We start from the raw sequence: 21,452 nt of genomic DNA, 5'->3' as shown, positions 1-21,452 counted from the left end.
CTGTTTGCGGTAGTCGAGACACTTGGGCCTGTCAAACTGTCGTGCTTTGCCTACGTAATTTATTTTATCTTTTTCTTCCGTGTCTGGCTCAACCTCTTCCGTTGATGACTCATACTGCCCATCAGAATCTTCCTTGTGTATTTCTATAATTGCCTTTCGTATTTTCTTGTACATACATTCTGTCTGTCCCTGTTTATCATGCCGACCAGCAGATATGTTGTCACTCCAATCCGTCAAAACTTTCTTTACCTCCCTGTCTGGTTGATCTTGTTCCCTGATCAGACAGTTAATCAAAAAACGTAAAATCATGTTCTTAACATCCACCTTTCTTTGTTCCATGGCATCTTCTATACTCCCGGGTCCCTTACCAGTTCTAATTAAATCGTATATTTTATCTAGGTGGTCCTTCATGCCTGGTAATGTGATCAAATAGTCGACAGCATGTCTTAATCTTAGTGAAAACCCGAGCATTGCACCCTCTCCGGGTACTGGATCGTATATAAAACGTGGGATCGTTACATTTGCATACTTAAATGGTGTTGATGTCATTTGTGGCGTTCGTGGTGGCCCTAACACTAGCGGTGTTCGTGTCATTGTTGGTGTTCGTGGCGTCGGCGGTGGCCCCCCCTCCCACTGCCCCTTGACCTACGTCGTCTTTCACGGTCACGGCCTGCGGAACAGAAACCTGCGGAAGAGAAGCCTGTGGAAGCTGAAGCTGTAGAAGCTGATCCTGTGATGGGGGCGGAGGGAATTCTGCATTTACATAGTCCGGTGCGGGCTCTTCTAGGTAGGAGGTAATAAAGGCTTCAGAAGCTGTCGGCTTCTGTCTACGTACTCTAAAGGGTACTGGTGGGGGCGTATGCGGTCTACGGGATTTATCTGAAGGGGTCACTTTAGCTAGTTCTTCTGTAAGGACGGGATAAATACCTGCAACGAGGGCATTTCTTTCTCTATCTGCTTGTTCTGCTTTGACCCGTTCCCCCTCCTCCCGCAGTTCTTTTTCTCTGGCTTTTTCCGCGGCTTCTTTACTTCTCTCTGCTTGGTTGAATTCTTTCTCTGCTCTCCTATGCGCTTCTTTACGCCATAACTCAATGGCATCTTTCTGGGACGGTCTTACTTTCCTTTTTCATAGCGCTTCCTCTACTCTCATAATGCATTCAGCATCCCATGTTCCTGCGGCAGGCCATCTAAACTTCTCTTCTAGATCCTTCGTATAATCTACCCACAAGTCTAAAAACAATATGGCATCTAACCCGTGTTTCTGGTACATAAAATGACCAGGTGTGTCTCTAGGCGGGACGGGAACTGCCTCTTCGAGTATCCCTTTCCTGGTCCCTATTTGACGTAATTTCGAAAACAGTGGCATGTTGGAACTAACTTAACGAAAACACAATACTCTAAAATAGACTGACTGAAACAACCATTCACACTACAACACTAAAACATTGAAAACAGATACAGTTTGACTGATACATGGAGAAAAAACATGAACTTGAAAATCGTTAACTTTATGCACTGAAATACAGTACAACCATACCGGTCTCATAAAGAGACACGTCTTTACCGTGCCGGTGTAACCAGACACGTCTTTACCGAGCTCAAATAAATGAACCCGTCTTTATGCGTTCCCAATAACGGTACTCACCGGGAAGCAGAACTTGAAGGCCTCGGAAACTCGATACTGCGTGACTGTGGTACTGCTGCTGCTGCTGCGCCTCGGAACAGGTGGGCCTCGGGATACCTCGGACCTTGCTCTCTCACGGCTTGGGCTCTGGTTGGGATGGTCCGCAATCCTCACCGCCTCGTATGGATGCCTGGTCGCAGTCCGTCTCCTCCGTGGGCCTGAGGGAGTAGGCAGGAAGACCCGCTGTCGTGTACACTTTGAAGTCCGTCACGGCTGCAGAAGGGGGCAAGGGCTGGACCTACATCACCGGCGCGTGGGGAAGGGGACTTGTCCCTATTCGGGCGCCAGATTATGTGGTAAATAAAATAATTACCCTGTTGGAATTTCTATACTTAAACAAAAGGTCATGCATTTAATGAGAGGCAGAGTCTGTGGTGTCCGATTCAGAAGGGCTTTATTTCAGTAACATGAGTTAAGGGAGAATCGGGTTCCATCACCACTAAGGTTCAGGGAAGATCGTCATCTGAACTTTATTCACAGAGTACATTATTTATACGTTAAAACATACATTAACTTGCATAGAGAAGGCGGAGCGCTCCCAGGCGGAGCAAGTGAAAGAGAGATAAGAGCACATGGGCGTGAAAAGGGCGTGTAAGAAGGCGTTCACGGGGGCGTTCACTTGAGGAGTCATAGGTGTGTCATAGGTGGGTGGATTCATGGAGGGGAGCTGACTTTCGTGCTAGTAGAGAAGCCTTGAGTGTCAGGACGACCTGCACTTCTGGTATTATCTGATATCTTGAGTTTGGAGGATGTATTATCTGAATTAAAGGTCGCTTGAGCAAAGGTTGCTCATCACTAAATGCCAGTGTGTGCATATATTTCTTCGTGCCTTGCGCGGGGCCATGGGCCTTCTATGGATGCAAGTTCTGTAAATCACTTAAATGGAGACAGAAAGGCTAGGCCCTATCTTCTGCAGGCGGGTTATGTTTACCTTCTTCACTAAGCAGGAATGTGTTTCTGTGGAGCAGAGCAGTTAACTGTAAGCAAAATACTGTCTTGGCAGGCCGGGCTGAGCACCTCTCGGCTGAGCAGGAAGTATGTAAGAGGTCAGGGATACATAACTAAATTGCAGCTTTCAGAGTGTCTAGAGGCATGGAGCCTGGATTCAGGTCCTGGCTCGGCTGAGCCATAAAACGGGTTCATCTCGACTTTTTAAACGTGCACCATGCAAATACATTGGCAACATAGGCCTTAGTGCAGAATTAACGTTTCTTTCATGGAAGGTTTGGTAACTGACATTCTAATATTGGACGGAAATGCAGAGGCATTATTATTGCAGGCATGAGAGGGGAAGTGCATGGGTGACATGAACATACATAGGGTACATGCAGGGGACACATTGGCCACATAAAATTTCTATTTCCTCAGTAACCACCTCCTTCCCTGGTCCCACCCATAGGAGGGACCTAGCAGGTAATCCAGCCCCTTTAATTTGTATAAAGCTAGGAGCTGAGTCTAGAGACTTTAAATTTATCGTGAACTGAAACTTGAAATGAAACTCTGGAACTTCGACATTCTACTGCAACTAGAAGACTGAAGAATCTCCCTTGTGGTCAAGGAGTGCCCACCCTGTGCAAACAGGCACCATCCAGCGATCTGCAGTTTTCTTTGTTGATGCTCCCACCGGAGCCCGAGCACAAAGCCCAACAAGAACCAGACTTCCAGACTACTTTGATCCCGAACCACAGCCACAGCAAAGCTGAGACCCGTGGAGGCGACGAGAGACGTGGGATCGGCCATCTTGGAAAACTTGCTCTTTGCTACTTGTGCAGCTTCCGAGACACCCTCGAATTTTGATTGGGGATTGAGAAGCCCCAGCCCCGAGCACCTTCTACGCCGACGCACAGCCCTCCACACTCCACGAGTGCCGCGTGGGGCCTGCTAGTGTTTTTGTGCTTGATGCGTCTGTCCGGTCACTTGCCCATTGGCTAGTGGCCTCTGTGACAATGAACCTTTAAACTTACACCACAGGCCTGATTGTTCCAGGCTGGCCCTTGCTTCCCTGAAAAGAAGAAGCCCCCTTGACCTTGCTGGTCTGCAACAGAAGCCATCTTCAATTCCTGCGTGGGTTGCCTTTGCCAAGGCTTGTTGACTCCAATCTGGATGCCGACACCGCTGACAGCGAGACCCTTTGTGGGACAGTCCGTATCCAGCTCCTGGTTGTTGTCAACACCTCCTGGTCCATGTGGCTGCAGAGACAATCTTCACAACATCACCTCATTGCTTCACGACATCGCCTGGTTTCTTCCTGGTCACTGGCTAGTGACCCAGACTCTGTCCCCTCTGCTTTACGGTACTCTTCATCCTCGATCCGCCCTTAGATCCAACCGGACACTTCTCTCCTGGTCGCCTGCAGCATCTTTTCACAGGTCTCCATAGGATTTATTTATTTTTTATTTATTTTAAAAGTTTTATATAGCGCGAACAAGATCTTCGCAGATATCAGAGCGCTTTACATAGAAGGGTACATGAGGGAACATAGTCAAACAAGTAAATCAATGGATCACACAGTACAAATAGTACAAATAAGTGACTGCAAAGCCAATCATGTGAGTAATAAGACAACTCAAACAAATAAGTAAAGGGGTCAAACATGTAGTACAGATCGGTGCAGGGTGTTAATAGGGTTCGAGATAGTAGTTCAAGTGTATTTAGCCATGAGGATAGCTTTTACTTATTTTTTAAAGAGTGTAGTGGAGGAGATAAGCCTGGTTTCGGGAGGGAGTGAGTTCCAAATCCTAGGCGCCATTCCTGAGAAGGAGCGCTTGTATGTTTTTTCCTTCCGGAATCTTCGAGGTTTCAGCAGAAGATTGTTTGTGCCTCTCGTGTTTCTAATTCCCCCAGAGATTGTCAATTTCTGAGCGAGGTAGCCGGGTGAATTTAGGTGTACCGCCTTGTGTGTCATGCAGGCGAATTTCAGATGTATTCTGGCTTCAAAAGATTCAGGGATTTCAAGTCAGGGGTAATGTGGGAGTGCTTTTTTGACCCAGTGATGAGTCTCGCTGCAGCATTTAGAGAAGCTTTTAGTGGTGCGGTTGTAGTTAGGGGGAGTCCGCAGAGGGCGGTGCTGCCGTATTCAATTCGTGGGATGACTAGTGCTTGTACTGCAGTTTGGAAGTCTTTGGCTGGGAGGTAGGGTTTAAGTTTCCTCAGAGTATTGATCTGGAAGTTCGCTCCCTTTGTTGCCTTGCTGATATGTTGCTGCATGTTGAGATTGGTGTCGAGTGTTATGCCTAAAGATTTTGCTGAGTCCACGATGGTGGGTTGGACATTGAGTGCGGTTAGGAGTTTAAGCCAATGTTGAGTGGTGTATATCTTCCCTGGAGGTGAGATCAGAAGGAACTCTGTTTTCAGGGCATTGAGTTTGAGGTGATTATCGGCAAGCCAGGATTAGGTGCATCTGATCGTTGAGTTCAGGAGCAGGATGTCATTGGGTGATTGTAATTTGAGGTAAAGTTGGGTGTCATCAGCGTACATGTGAAAGTGTACATTGGATGCTTGTAGCAAGGTGGTGAGAGGTTCCATGACTAGGTTGAACAAAGTTGGGGATAGAGAGGATCCTTGGGGGACGCCTAGCGTTACAGGTATTGGCGAGGACATCAGGTTGTTGCTCTTGAATTTCTGCGACCTGTTGTGAAGAAAGGAAGTGAACCACTTGAGGACAGTTCCAGATAAGCCCATTCTTGTGTTTAGTGGTTCTAGTAGATTCTCATGTTTAACGGTGTCGAATGCTGAGGAGAGATCAAGAAGGATGAGGAGGCAGGTGTCGTTTTGGTCTAGCATTTGAAGTGCGTCGTCAATTATGTGAGTCATAGCAGTTTCTGTGCTGTGTCCTGCTCGGAAGCCTGACTGGTGAGGGTTGAGGAGATCGAATTGCTCAATGTGTTTAGTCAATTGTAGTTGTGCGCATTTTTCCAGCAGTTTGGCGAGAGTGGGGATATTGGTGATGGGACGGTAATTGTTGAGATCAGAGGGGTCGGCTGTAGGTTTCTTTAGTAGAGGTGTGACCTGACCAACTTTGAGGGAGTCAGGTATGCTTCCTTGTTGGAGAGAGCTGTTGATAATTTTAGTCCAGAGAGGGAGAAGCAAAGGGGTAAAGTCTTTTACTACGAAGGCAGGGAGGGGGTCCGTGAGGTGATTGGATGGTTTCAGGGTGCTGAGCAGTTTGCCAATTTCTTCTTCCGAGTATGTGCCGAAGGTTGACCATGTAGCATTGTTTTTTGGTTCAGTGGGTGCTAGGCATTGGGGTTTGGAGTAGAGGCTTGCGTCAATGAGGAGATCGCTTTTTATTTTGTCAGTTTTTTGGATAAAGAAAGCAGCGAAGTCTTCACAGGAGGGTGCCTCACGCCCAGTGTTGAGTGGTTGTGGTTGCTCCTTAGATTGTGACTTGATTAGCTCAAACAGTTTTCTCGGGCGGTTTTTTGCTTGGTCGAGTTGGAGGCTGAAGAAGTTCGATTTTGAGCGTTTTATTTTCCTGAAGTAGGCGTTTCTCTTTTTCTTCAGATCTTTTAGGTGCATTGCGGAGGGAGCTGATCTCCAGGTCCGTTCTGCCATTCGCATGTCTCGTCTATCCTCGTTGAGACTCCCGTCGTACCATGGTTTGGAGATTTTAGTAGAGACTCTTTTTAGCTGCATAGGTGCAGCCTCATTAATTATAGTGGTCATAGCGTTGAGATAGTGGTCAGTCAGAGTTTGGACGTCCGTGGCGCCTGTAGGTGGGAGTAGGAGATTGCAACTGTTAGGGGGCAAAGAGCCTGGGTTGAGCTTTTTCGAGTCTCTTTTCCAGACTTTGGGCTTGGAGAGTTGAGCCGGGTTGACTTTGACTCTTTCATTGATAAAGAATGTGATAATATGATGATCTGGCCAGTCACAGGGTTGGATGGATTCGAGTTGGATAGAGTCCTCTTTGGAGATGATCAGGTCGAGGGTAGAACCTTTCTCGTGGGTCGGGCTGTTGCATATTTGGGTGAGGTTAAGGGCATCAAGGAAATTTTTAAGACTATTTACCACCGCTTCGTTGCGGTCATTCCAGTGGAGGTTGAAGTCACCAAGGTATATTTGGGTGAGCTGCCGTCCGGAATTGGTTGAGATCATATCCATGATTTGTTGGGAAAAGGTGAGGTTGTCCCTGGGTGGGTGGTAAATGCTGTGAAGAGAGCATATCGGTTTGCCCTCACTAATAATGTCGAGGCAGATGTATTCCCAGGATGTTGGGGATGTAGGGATGTGGAGTTGACTTTCTGAACAGAGAGGTTGTTCCTGTAGATGCATGCGATTCCACCACCTATTTGGCCTGTTCTGTCGAGCCTGATAATGTGGTAGTTGGGAGGAACCAGAATGTCCATTATGGGTGTCGAAGATTCAGTTAGCCACGTTTCAGTCAGGATAATTAGGTCAAGGTCCCGCGATAAGAGGAGGTCAGCAATGGCTGCGGAATGTTTCGACGACGATTCAGCGACGAAACCCGACACAACTTGACACCTATGCACCCGGCTCCTGTGGGTGAGGTAACTCGAGTACTCCGGTGCTCCTGTGGGTATTGACTATCCAAGTGTCCTAGTTTTCAGTAGCTTTCTCCTAGTCCATCCGGAAGTGTCCTAAATCAACAATTTTCTAACTCTTACGTTCCCATTGTATCCCTATGGTAACTCGTGTGTGTGTTAAGACACTGCACACGCTTCCCATGGGCCTCCTGCTTCCTAATTTTTGGTAGTTTGGTGTAGCCCCAGCGATTCCCTAGGCCCTAGGCCTACTCCTTGTTCATGACGTGGTTCTTATTCCACTATTTTATTATATGGTTTGCAACGCCCCTAGGGCTTGACTGTATTTTGTGCAACTTATTGTATGATAATTAAGTATCTTGTATGTGCTTGTGCCTCTGACCTCATAAAGAGTTCAGAGGGGTTGTGTTAGTAATAAATACATATATATTTTATATATAACCTTTGTGGTGTCCTTTCAGCTGGTATTCAAGGGGTTACATATGGTAAAACAGCTGGCTTCACATGCTCTCTGAAGTTTTAGCCTAAGACTGCTTTGTCCATGCTACCACTAGGATAGCTGGTCTATAAGGTTGACTTTACAACCGTCACCATAAGGGTTGTTTGGACTGATACAGGGTGCCCACTAGAATAGTGGACATCGCATATCAGGTCAACTTCTCACAGGGTATGTTCCAAACATTCTTCTCCAAAGTTGCAAGTCAAACATACATTAGTAGGTATATTTACATTTTTTAGAATTAGTTGCCATCACTGTGTAAAGCCAAGCTATGCCCCCTGTTATACTGGAGGCGGTTGTGGACCACCCCAGAACTTGCCCATTATGTCACAGCCCTTCAGGATGTAATGGAAACTGACTTAATTCTCTAAAGCCCCTTGACTCTCGAATATTAAAAAGTCGCTCCATTTCCTTGGGTTGTCTAACCTATTGACCACCCTGCTACCACCAGCTTCTTGACCAGGAATTCACTGAAAATGCTCTATTGGGCAGACCCAGCAGACAATGACTGCAGAAAGGCTGCTTCTTCCAAGCTGCCAATGACTTCCTCGAATTCAAGCCTTTCAGTAGGTATGAGTCATACTGAGATCAGGTGCTTCTCTCCATAGACAGGAAGTTATACTTCCAGTTTAGAGTGCGCACTCTCCCGCTGAGAGTTTTCTCCTCAAAGTGGTCTTTTGGGCCATAAGTGTATGTCCTGCTTGTTCTTCTTCAGCGGAGAGTGTCGCACACATTTTCTTTGCCTGCCCAGCTCATGCCCACCCCCGCAGATCTTGGCTAGCACCCCTTTGCAGAAGCCTGGGTGACCATAGCCGCTCTGATGCTTTTCGCATTCTGAGGTCAGATTGCAGCCCAAGTTTTGCTATCCCAGTAGCTAAGTTTCTGGGCCCCATGTGCATACTTTGAAGAAAGGAACTTTTGCCCCTATAATGATATGCTGTCTTGTTTTACCTTTGTTCTCCCAATTTGTCCCTACCCTTTTGAGAATGTCTGCGCCAGCATGTTTTCAGAGCAGGCAGTAGTCCCATGACCCACAGCCCACTCTGAAAAAATAAAATGAAAACTTTTCATTTATATTTTTGAAAAGTATCCTGTTTTCATGTAAGGAAAACGAGCCACAGCCTTAAAAAAAAATTAAAAAAAGTCCTTATTTAACGCCTTAACCACGGCGGTTTTTCCGCCGCGGTGCGGACGTTCTGAAGAGTGGGCGGGGCTACGTTGGCCAACGGCCGAAAGCAGCACTAGGGAGGTAGTGCTGTCGTCGGCCAACGGCTGACGGCAGCGCGCAAGGGGTTAAAAAACAGCCTCAGACATGGTGGTGTGCAGACTCCATCAGGCCACATCCCTATGAGTGCCAGCCATTCTCAATAAGTCACAAATTGATACATGCCTCATGAATATTAATGAGGAGGACTCATTGTGACCCATTTGAGAATCACAGTGTCTCAGACACTGTTGTACATCAGGTTTATGACTCGCAAATTGTGAGTCACTAAAAATCACAGTTTGCAAGTTGCAAACCCTGATTGTCATACATCTGGCCTTATATGCACTGCTTCTGCAACAGAGCCGACATATTTTTATCCTCCCCACCCTTATCACCTCCAAAGAAACCAACTTCATTAAATGTGCACACCCAGTCATATCAATAGTTGCTCCATGCATCACACTAGTATATAAGCTGGACTGGGCACAGAATATTGTCTCTTACCTGGCAGGGCATTGGCTTCTGTATGGTGACTTCAGCTCGAATCCAGACTCCCTGTGGGGAGTTCAGGACGGACCAGACTTTCTCTTGAACCACGTGATTCTCTTCAAAGATATAAACCGCAAGAGCGTCGCTCATTTGTAAAAATCCGTATAAGGCATAATAAAACCGCAGACAATACTGCATGTTTCCTGGCAAAGAAGGGCCATACAGACGACCAAAGTAGCCTGGCTGTGAGGAGTACCTAGTGTTAGCCAGCATGAAGTAGCCTGAAAAAGACAGAAAGATAATTCACAAATGTTTAAAACCCCAAAAATAAATATTTGCATTCTGAAAGTCAGACCAACTCCCATGCTTCTAGCAGTCAGCCTATAAGTTAATTTCCACTCACATTTATGAGAGTACTATTTTTGGAGCTCTCGGTTTAAACCTGTTAAAAGCAAAAAGCTTCAGTTTGGAAAAACCGAGTAAACTGATGTCTGCAGAGCTGCAGATACAAACAATTTGCCCCGACAATTTAGCTCGAGTGCATGGTCTGTACCCGGAGTAGGCTTAGTTTTGCATTGCGCTACTTTTGGCACAGGGAAAAACATGAAAAGTCAATAGAAGCAAACATTTCTGGTTATCAATCAGTGTCAAGTTGTTATTTATACTTTTGTGCAACAACACACTCATCGACTTGGAAAGGCACTCTTTTATTATGAGTTGCTCCATCTTCCAGGTCATCTCCTAGTCACGCTTTTGTAAACATCAAGGGGCCTCATTTATGAGGCCTTGCGTCAGTTTTGCGCTGCGGATGCGTCACTTTTTGTGACGCATCCGCAGCGTAAAACATGTGCCTTGTTGCGCCATATTTAAAAAGTGACGCATCTAGGTAGATGCGTCACTTTTTAAACCCCTGCGCCACATTATGCCTGCGTCAGGTATAATGTATGCAAAGGGGGCGTTCCCCCGCAAAAAGCCTCGTAATAGTGACGCAGTGAAATCTATGAGATTTCACTGCGTCACTTTTAGGATGCGGTTGCGTCAAAATCTTGCGCCTGCCTCACAGCAGGCGCAAGACTGACGCAAGCCCTTTCACATGGGGCTTTCCCCATGTGAAAGGACGCATTGCTGGAGATGCGTCACTTTTGTGACACACTCCAGCAATGCGTCACTTTTGCGCTTACAGATGCGTCAGAAATACTGACGTATCTGTAAGTCCTTGCGACATGATGCGTCATACATTAAATATGACGCATCATTGGTGTCGCAAGGAGTGCGCAGTGAAAAGTGACGCATCGCTGTTTTCACGCAGCGATGCGTCACTTTTCATAAATGAGGCCCATGGTCCTCATTACAGTGCATTTACTAACTGACCAGCGGGTGGTAAATGTTTGTATCTGTTGGGTAGTCCCAGGTAGAGAAGGATGACATGTATACCTCTCTGTCTGGGCAGTCAGCCACAACGTTAAGAGTACCATTTTATCACAGAGCAAAAATGTCCCTGCCGGGCAGACAGTTAGGGTTCATAAAGAACCTCCTTCAATGTATTTTAATAGTATTTACAATATGACCCCCTGGAGGCTAGCCTTATTCTGGAGAATGATTACCCTTCCAACACTAGAAATGTAATACTGAGTGATAACACACCGGTGACCACTGGCAATGGGTGAGGACATCCCCATGGGGTATCTCTCTCCCAAGCACATGAAGGGCCTCCAACTTCAGTTGCAGCAGAGAGTACATCAGGAGCAGTTTTACCATTGTTACAGCACTTCACTATTTCCCTCCCACATTTAGGAAATGAGCATTGCTACCCTGACAAGTAACTGGAATTACATATTCGACGTATGCTGCCATTATTTCTATGAGGAACACTTACTACTGACTTTTAGGTGATGAAAGTCATAATAGTCATAATGAGGCCAAAATATGTCTTTTCTTTTCTTTTCTTTTCAAGGCACTTCATGTGTTCCACTAAGAGCTTTGTAATATTAACAATAAAGTGAGAAAGATCGCTCTCACTGCAACCAAAAAGTTGACCGTAAACATATTTGTAAGAAAATGTCTTATTAGTTGAGAAGGATTGGACTTCAATCCACATAATAAGTCCCAAAATCCTGTAAGGTCAAACACACAGTTTCAATAATTTAAATCTGGGCTCGCCCTTGGTATTTATGGCACAGAACAGGCAGGCATAACTTAGTCAAATGTGCTAGCAACACTAATCAGTCAAACAGTCAAAACACAACACAATCAAAATCCAACAACAAATTTCCAAAAATGAAGGAAAGATTAATGAGAAAAATGACATCAAAACAACTAAATTCCAAAAATGGTCACTGGAGATATGAATTTTCAATATTGTAAGGCAAAAAATGCCAATATAAAGTAAAACTCCAACCATAAATCACTGTTCACAGTTGACTGGAATGTCGATGCAATTTCAGACTGACCACTAAGGAGCAGAGGTCAGATACAGTAAGCCAGTTGTCCCAGCCAAAGTTCTTACCTCCTGATTTTGTCTGTTTTATAGAAGTCAAATTCGTTTAACGGGCAAATGTTGAAGACTATACCTGATGAAGTCCACCTGAAGCCAGAAAGCCACTGGACGAGGTTGTTCTGTAGCTGTTGGCTTTGGTAAGGAAAGCTCTGAGCTGAAAAAAATCTAATTTCACGGCTGCTGAAGTCCTAATGTTGGACAAATACTGTTCACGCTTTTTCCCGTTCAAGATTTCTATCTATGAACTTAGTTTAATCTTTAGGAACTCAAAATCTTTCAGCGAGGCAAGCCTGAAGCTGCATCTGACGAAATGAAATTAGATACTTTTGCCACAAAGACCTGCAGACGCTCCATAGGTCTTGGAAGACCAAAGTTTATGTCCCAACTTTTCAGACTTTTAGAGTCGGTTTCTCTTATACTCATTTAAGGCTCCCAGGACCTCATAGGCAACAATTAACAGCTAGGGCACACTCCAGCAAAGGACTTCAGCAAGGTCCAGTCTGATTCCTGTTGTAACTGGTCCATTGGTCACTCCAGGAAAAAGGCCTTCTGCAGTTTTTGATGTCCCTATAGCCACAATGGAGGTCCACCAATTAACGTTTGGAGTCCATTTAGTCCTGGGCACAAATTGAAGCAGGTCAACCCCATGGTCAGTTCCTTTTCTAGAGCATTGGGGCGTTGACCCACCACCCAGCCAGTGTGAGGCATCAATGCATGATCATTCTATAAATAAAAGTCCTGCTCGAATTCGTTCCGAGCAAAGGTCAATGATGTGATCTGTGGGGGCGTGGTAACAAGGTAGAGAGGGAGGGCAAAACTGGGTGATTGAAATGACTAAAATCAGTTGAAGTCCAGTGCGCATGTCGGGCTGGACAGGTGTCTGATTGAGGCCAACTCAACATGCGCACTTCAGGTCAATCTTTGGAGCGCTGGATTCACCCGACCCAGCCAATCCTTGCTTTATTCTCATACAGTTTTTAGAATAAAAAGCGTGAGAAAAATAGCCTGGATTGGTTTGGGCACTCAAGCTTCTCCTAATGGGCCCATGCTTTCAAGGGAGCCTGGGGGAGGGATCATTAAAGGGTTTGCAGCCATTATCCCGCATTTTTTATCCCGCGGACTTTCAGTCTGCATACCATTATCCCCCAACGTCATTGACCTCGCATACCATTATCCCGCATTTTTTCAAAATGCATGTGCATTTATCACGCATGCCTTTACAACGAATTACGTTTTAAAGGCATGTATGGTAAATGCATTTGCGTTGTGAAAACCACGATGACGAGAGAGGTAAGTGGGTTAGTGATTGTGTAGTGTAGTGTTGTGTAGTGTAGTGTTGTGTTAGTGTAGTGTAGGGTTGTTGTTGTTGTTTAGTGTAGGGTCGTGCTGGGGGAAGAGTTATAGGGTTTAGTGTTGTGTTGTAGTGTTTGCGTAGTGTCGGGTCATGCTCTGTGTAGTGTTTTAGGGTTTAGGGTAGTGTTGTAGTGTTTGTGTAGTCAAGAGAACAACCAAATTGCGCAAGCACCCTCTTCAAAGTCCATTCTAAGAGAACATTACTGTAGGATAGTAGTATTCTTTTCCTCTCCCCAAGGTTATTACACCAACATCAATCAATGGTTCAATAGGAGTTTCAAAGTATGGATCCAAAACCAAGTCTTGTGCTTCAAGTTCTTTATTGATCAAACATGTTAAAAGTTTACCAGCTTTACACTGCCGACACGTGTTTCGCCCTCTCCAGGGCTTTTTCAAGGCTATCTTAGTTGGTCTATACTTGTCTGGCGTCGGAAAGGTCTATGAATCGTTTGGATAAAGTCATGAGGCGTCAATATGTGAGAATCTTGGTAAGGTGGTGCGACTCGCTGGGTGGAGAATAGTCTTGTCTTACTAGAGTAAAGAAGCTTGAAGACCTTGATAAGTCTTCTGTTAGTTTTCCTCGGCGCCGAGTCTCCACTGCAAGGTGGAGTGTAGGGTCATGCTGGGGGTAGTGTTTTAGGGTAGTGTTGTAGTGTTTGTGTAGTGTAGGGTCATGCTGAGGGTAGTGTTTTAGGGTTTAGGGTAGTGTTGTAGTGTTTGCGTAGTGTAGGGTCATGCTGGTGGTAGTGTTTTAGGGTTTAGGGTAGTGTTGTAGTGTTTGCGTAGTGTAGGGTCATGCTGGGGGTAGTGTTTTAGGGTTTAGGGTAGTGTTGTAGTGTTTGCGTAGTGTAGGGTCATGCTGGGGGTAGTGTTTTAGGGTTTAGGGTAGTGTTGTAGTGTTTGTGTAGTGTAGGGTCATGCTGGGGGTAGTGTTTTAGGGTTTAGGGTAGTGTTGTAGTGTTTGCGTAGTGTAGGGTCATGCTGGGGGTAGTGTTTTAGGGTTTAGGGTAGTGTTGTAGTGTTTGCGTAGTGTAGGGTCATGCTGGGGTGTAGTGTTTTAGGGTTTAGGGGGTGTAGTGGTTTAGTGTCGTATTGTAGTGTTTGTGTAGGGTCATGCTGGGGGTAGTGTATTAAGGTACTGTTGTAGTGTTCGTGTAGGGAAGTAAAGTGCTTTATGGTAGTGTTGGGGGATCGTGCTGGGTATTACATTAGAGTGTAGGGTAGTGTAGGGTAGGGTAGTGTACTTTTACTTACCTTTACAACTTTTACAACGAGTATACCTTTAACATGCATGCCTTTTCGTTGTAAAGGCATGCGTGCTAAAGGCATATTCGTTCTAAAAGTTTTCGTTCTTTTATTTTGCGGCCTAATAGTATATGCGGGATTATTTTTGCGGATTGATGGTATGCGGACTGATGGTATGTGGGATTACGTGATATATTCCATTAAAGACATGACCAATGGCTGTGTGGCTTTATTTTAAAGCCACATAGTTATTGGTTAGGTTTATGTAATGGTGACATAATGGTGCTACGTTTTCCCTTCATGCACAGCACCAGGGACCGCATTGTGCATGAGAGGAGTGGAGATTAGCAGTCTTGCCATATGTCAGAGTTGCAGGCACACGCTCAAGGCATGAGGGAGAATGCTCTAGGCTGTTGTTTCAGTTGGTTAGGACTCTAAGCAGTGGCTGGGGCAAAGAGTGGGTGCTTGCCTTTGATGGGAGTGTGCAATGTCATCTTCAGCAACTATGCAAATGTCTTATTGCAATCCCCTAGCACTCCCTTCGTTCCTTGTGTAATGCATGCACAAATGCGAGCCATTAACGGCCCGGTGATAGTGTTCGTGTGTCGGACCATTACTGCAAGATTGCATTTACAGTAAATGAGGGGAGCGGTGGCAGCACATATGCGGGCAGAAATGTCATACCTGTAACCTTGGTGTAAGCCTCAGCACTCCTGCGCTGTTCCCAGGGTTGAGTTACACCAGCAACCACGGTACTGGACTGGCTTTCCAATCTATAATCCACTGCGAAATGCGCTGACATCACGCACTTCTTCCGTGTGCACAAAACACTGACCTGTGCATCGTGATCACGTGACCCGTGCACTATGTGCTTCTGTCTCCAATTACAGTCTAACCTGCACTGCAGCAGCCGTGTTAGGGAAGGGAGGGGTGACTTCATGCAGAAACAGCCAATCCCCCCCCAACTCCCTTGTGTGCGCCCATTTGAGATCACGTTTGTGAGTGCACGTGTCTGTAATCACAACCACCTCTGCACTGTAGCTGGGGTATGGGGAGCAGAGGGGTCCTTCATGCAGTTGTACAGCCGCACAAGCCTCACCCTGTGCGTCTACATCAGACAGTGTATCCTACAGTTGTAAGAACGTGTGTACGCGTGCCTAACAACTGCATATTTCCGTGCTGTATGTACTTCTATCTAAGTACTCAGTAGATTATGCGTTTTACCAGAATGTGTATTCCGTTTGTGTTCCCTGTGTAGCTCTATCGTTATGTGTCTGCAATACAGAGGGCTTTGAGTGGAATGAAAAAAATGGGGGGTCTCTCCAAGGGGCGATGCCAATGTAATTAAGGGCATAGCTTAAAAACTCATATGCTAAAAATCCGTGCTTAGCATAGTGTCCCGCCCTACTGGCATTATGCTGCTTCTGTCATTGCATCCGTATATATATTACAACAAGTAACAATTCACCTACAACAAGCCAGGACTATTGACTTTGTCAATGGATGTTACTTGTCTAAGATAAATAAGCAACAGCTATGGCTTTGTTGTATAGAACATTGAAAATGCTTCAGTTTTGAAATGATGCGACTGAAAGAAGTATAATGAGTCTCTTTGAAGTTACCTCAAAGTCAGTGAAGGGTGGTACTGCTTCAGAGTTAAGAATGTGTTTTACCCCAGGGCAACCCTGCAGAATATGATGGGCTTCCTCCATGTAGACAACCGGAGGTACCAGCACAAACCAAACCTCTAAACCAAGCTCACTGTGCCTTGGGAGAACTCTGCGTGCTCCAATTTTACAGCGCCGGATACTTGGTAATGAACGGAAGATCACTGGAAGACACCCCCCCCAAAATGGACCTGGACAAATGGGCATAAGCAATCCTACCTGGACTATACCAATTGCAATTCAGCCTTGCGCCATCATCTGGCCAGTTTTAGCATCCAACCGTGACTGGAAAGCGATCACCGCCCACAGGTTATCACCCTTAACATAAAGCCAGAGTACCATACATCTGCTCTAACCACCTGCACAGGAATCCACACTGAGAACCTGAAGCGCTTAAGATGGAGTGAAGATATAAGCCCCAACATCGTGAAGGCAAGCCTGGCTCTCATTAAAGGCGGAATAGACCAGATGGCCTCCCCGATAGCTGCATGGACAATGTTTTGCTCACAACTGGTCACACTTTTTCCAGCTAACCAGCACCAGCACAATGCCACTTCCATCCCTCAGGTTTCACTTACAACTCACTCAAGGGCATTGAAGAAAACCAGGAACAACGCCTCCCGGGCGCTTACAAAATCCCCAGGAAACAACGAGCTCAGGCATGTGTACAAATCAGCGCAAAAATTATTCAGAATGGCCGCACAAAAAGACAAACGATCACATCAAAATCAATTCTGGGCCAAATTACTATGGGAAAGCAAAAAACGCAATACAAGAAAATTTGGGGCCTTAATCAATTGCTCTAATTCGGGGCCATCAAACCATGGGTCGGCAAATATACAAGAATCAGACTGGGTCACCTTTCTGACCGACCACTTCAGGTCCCCGGATAGCACAGCGCCAACAGGAAGCCACGCCCGCATAGCAGCAAAAGCCTCCCCAAATCACAGCGGGTGCAAGAACACAAATGGTGTAGACTCTAGCAACAAAGATATCGAGATCACTCAAGAATTGGTTACCAAGGCTGTGTCAAAAGCAAGATCAGACAGGGCCCCGGGCCCAAACGGCTTACTCAGAGTCTGTTTAAATCAAACATAGTTCTTTGGTGGGGTCATATAACCAACCTTTTCAACTTTGCACTAAGAACTTCAACTGTTCCATACTCCTGGTGTGGTGCAATTATCCACCCAATCCATAAATCAGGCTCCCGTGCCACTCCGAGCAACTACAGATTAATTGCTCTCCTAGTCATCGAAGAGAAACATTATGCAGGACTTCTACTGAAGGAGCTGAAGGCATGGGCCGAGCTGCGCGAACTGATTCCAATGAAGCGAACCGGCTTTACTGCCAACTCTGGGACCATGACCAATTTGTTTACATTGTCTATAATTATTTACAAAACGCTCTCATCTTCCAGGACTGTGTACTGTTGTTTTGTTGACTTTAAAGCTGCGTTTGATCGGGTTCCAAGGGCAGCACTATGGGAAAAACTAAAAAAATGGGGGATCCCGGAAAAACTTCTGGAGGCGATAATCCAACTGTACTCACACACATGGGTCCAGGTGAAGTTGGGGTCTGGCACGCATCTCTCGCGGAAAAACATGACAACTACAGGTGTCAAACAGGGATGCGTGCTGGCCCCCCTTCTTTTTAACCTGTTCATAGCAGACCTGTTGGTTGCACTCGACGAAATAAACAGTCACCCCCCTAAGGTCGGAGGCTTAGCAATAAGCAATCTTCTTTATGCCGACGATCTGGTCCTTTTCAGCCTTACACGGGTCGGGCTTCAAAGGATTCTGGATAAGCTATATAGCTATACAATTAAGAACCAACTTGAGGTAAATTTAAAGAAAACCCAAGTAGTGGCATTCGGAAGGAAACGCAACGGTGGCAGCGGGTGGTCATATAATAATAAAAGCTTAACAGGACGCACATATAAATACCTAGGGGTCCATTTTGACTCAAGAGGTAATTTCTCCAAACAGCGCGAAGAGATCGCAGTAAAAGCTACGATCTTACAGGTTAACCTATCTAAGCTCGCAAAAGAGCTGTCTGGTCCAACACTATCATTCCTACTGGAAATCCTGAGAGCAAAGATTGGGCCTACCTTAGCATATGGCATTGAGATATTTAGGGGTAAATTAAACATAACCTTAAACTAGCTCGTGACCAAAATCTACAAAAAAGTCCTCCATCTGCTCAAATCTGCCTCCGCTGCCCAGAACAGGCTAGAACTGGGCTTATTAAATTATGAGGCCTCTAACATCGGCACATACCTAAATTTCTGTCACAAACTCAGGAATGCAGACATAGGCACTCTAGAGGCCTCAGTTTGGTCAGAGATCAGCCAAAAAAACCCAGGGGGCTTGTACGTCCGCCTTTTCACAGATTCTATCCGCGAAATGTCGGCGGGCGACCTATGGGCCCTCAATCCAAGCATGACTGCAGTTAAAACCTGTATTAAAAAAAGTGTCAGAATGAGTTCTCTCATTATTGATAAAGCGCACCACAGCAAACGCAGTCATGCATGGTCAGTCATGAACTCCTATGGGTGGTTATCCCCCGCTACCTACCTCTCCTGTACTTATTCACTGCATTTAAAACTCGGTTTTCTGGCCATCAGAATGGGGGTCTGGCGATTCCTAAAAGATCTGCCCCCATGGCGGCGCACCACGGAACATTTAACATGCAGAGGTTGCGGCAAGACAGCCGAAACACTGGAGCACGTGGTTTGCTTATGTCCCGCCCTCATGCCCCAACGTAGACGCAATCTCAAAGCAGAATGGAAAAGGCTGGGTGTTCGGACCTGTAGACAGGCAATAATTACATCCTTGAGCCCTGAAAATACAGTACTAAACATTGCCTTCACAATCTACATCCGGAACGCACACCGCATCCTCACACTAAAGGCGGTAGGACCAGTAACCCACGCTCTCCCCTGTCTAGCTGTCTATCTTAAGCTGTATTTTAACCTTAAGTTTTAAAAAATTGTTTATAACCAGTCGCATTTTATCATATTGGTCGTCACTGTCCAGCGACCTATTTTATTTGGACTGCGTTTTTGCGCAACTAGTATCAATTTTGTGAATTGTTTGGTTTTTATGAGTTGTAAGTTGGCAACTGTTAGTACATCAAACCCCTTTGTTCTATTGCAAAGTGTTATTGTCGTCTAGCATATACAGGTTGAATCTTTAACGTGCAACAGAAACGATTCGGACGACTCTTACAAATTAACTGTTGCAAAACATGCTTTAAAATTTCTTATAATAACGTGCTGACTTGTGGTTTTATTGTGAAATGCTTTTAAGGATATTTTTCTTTTATCCAAATAAAGATTTTTCTACTTCTACTGTGGGTAAGGGCAAAAATGGAGAACCCAATAGGGACCCGTCTCAGCAAGGTAACTGAAACAGGTTACCACACAGGAAGGGATATGGGCACAGGGGGCAGTTTTCAATCTGATGTATCTTTCTCCAGGCATTGATTGAAAGCGAGAAAGATGAGAACATAGCTAGCCAAGTACACATCAGTTTCTAGATCCATTTTAGGAATCAAATGAAACGTTTTCTTTTATGGCTACTGTGTTAAAACATAATACTTTTGGCCTGGTGTCTCAGTGGAATAATGCATCCACTGCAGGGGCCTGTGTTCGACCTCATGGTCACAGGTTCAAGTCCCGACAGGTCCACTCAGCCTTTCATCCATCTGAGGTTGATAAAATGAGTACCATTGAGTTGGGTAACAATAAACATCTGTTATTCAGCGCCAAGATGCCCCGTCAGGGGGGAACGTACGCTTTACAAATACACGTTATGTTAGGAAAGCTGTCTCACCCGCTGGCTCCCAATATGCACATCTTTAAGAGTCACTCAAGTCCCGAAAACTCATTTCCTGGGCTTTAGATGGGCCAGGTCCTCAGCTTTTTAACCGCTTCAGCGCGGCGCAAATTTTCGCGCTGTGCTGAAGATTCGAAAACGGGCGTGGTCGTGACGGAACGGTTCCGTCACGAGCACAGCCCAACCGACGCTCGTGATGGAACCGTTCCGTCACGAGCATCGAAGGGGCTAAAGGGGGCCTCGAAACGGGTCTCTATCGGGCACTGTTTTGTGCCCTGGCACAGGCGGTCTGTTTTTTTCTGGACTGCAGTGACAGCAGGCACATTGATGTGCATGTGCTCACACTGCTTACTGCTTACTTCTCTCTAGTGGAAAAGTTACGGCATGACATCATGCGAGGTGAGCGTTGTAGGGGAAGGGAAATCTTTTAAGGAGAGTCATTTTCTCTCTGGATTTCCCTTCTCTTTTTGAAACTCTGGAGAAGTAACATTGTCGCGGTGTCACCAGATCTTTAAGTGGAAGCTTTTTTAAGATTATATACAAGCCATAGTTGCTGCTTATTTATCTCATGCAACTAACAACCATTGACAAAGCCAATAGTCCTGACTTCTTGTAGGTATGATGCTACTTATTGTATCATATATCTGGATGAAATGACAGAAACAGCAAAATACAAGTCGAGCGGCACACTGTGCTAAGCACAGATTTTTAGCTTACGTGATTTTAAGCCACACCCTTAATTACATTGGCCAGGCCCCTTTGAGAGACCCCCAACGTTTTTTCATCCCACTTAAAGCCCTGCTCATTTCACAATTTTATATTTTTAGAGTTTTTGTACAGCACCTTAGGTAAATATGTTTACAGAGTAGGCATTGGAGGAACAAACCACAGGAGAGAAGCCACATGCTCACTAAGAAAGTCTTTAACTATGAGGACGTACTACTGAAAATACAGGGTGGACACCAGTGATTGCACAATGTTATAAAATGTTATATTTTTTTCGTGTGTATCATGCTCATCCAGTCCTGGTTTTACCTCATGGGGATAGCAGGGTGAATCCTGGGTTGTCGCATCAGTGCCTAAGAGCTCCTAGGTACCGGAGGCAGTGTGATGAACCCAGAGTGTCAAGGTCAGGTCTCAAGAAGAAGCAGACAGTCATTGAAATACTCCTTTAATGATATGCATGGTTATGTCCTCCAACAGACATCACCATGTATTTATATCATTATTTTAATTATCAGATGACGTTGAATCAAATGGTGGCAAGAGGAAAAGAGTCAGAGGGCAATGCAGACAAAAGACTTAAAATTGACAAAGATGAAACTAGCCCCAAGAAAAAACACATTGCACCAGATAGGAGGATTGACATTCCTTCCCCCTTAATTAGTGACAATGTGTAAAATCAAAGCACTTCACTATTCTGAGATGTCTCTACTGGCAGAGAGTTGTGTTCATAGTAAACTTAACAATATGC

The 21,452-nt window shown here is 45.4% G+C and overlaps 1 protein-coding gene across 1 annotated transcript in view; it reads right to left on the bottom strand.

The window, feature by feature from the left end:
• MAMDC2 (MAM domain containing 2) overlaps nucleotides 1-21,452 on the bottom strand; it is a 523,202-nt gene that overhangs the window by 128,911 nt on the left and 372,839 nt on the right. The window contains exon 9 of the mRNA XM_086961252.1: nucleotides 9,396-9,661. Coding sequence (XP_086817378.1) covers nucleotides 9,396-9,661 — 266 coding nt within the window. The remainder of the gene's footprint in view (nucleotides 1-9,395; nucleotides 9,662-21,452) is intronic.

Source organism: Lissotriton vulgaris, chromosome 3_1 (assembly GCF_964263255.1).
Source record: "Lissotriton vulgaris chromosome 3_1, aLisVul1.2, whole genome shotgun sequence".
NCBI lineage: Eukaryota > Metazoa > Chordata > Amphibia > Caudata > Salamandridae > Lissotriton > Lissotriton vulgaris.
Note: the sequence above shows the minus strand (reverse complement) of the source record. Positions and strands in the feature narration are given on the sequence as shown.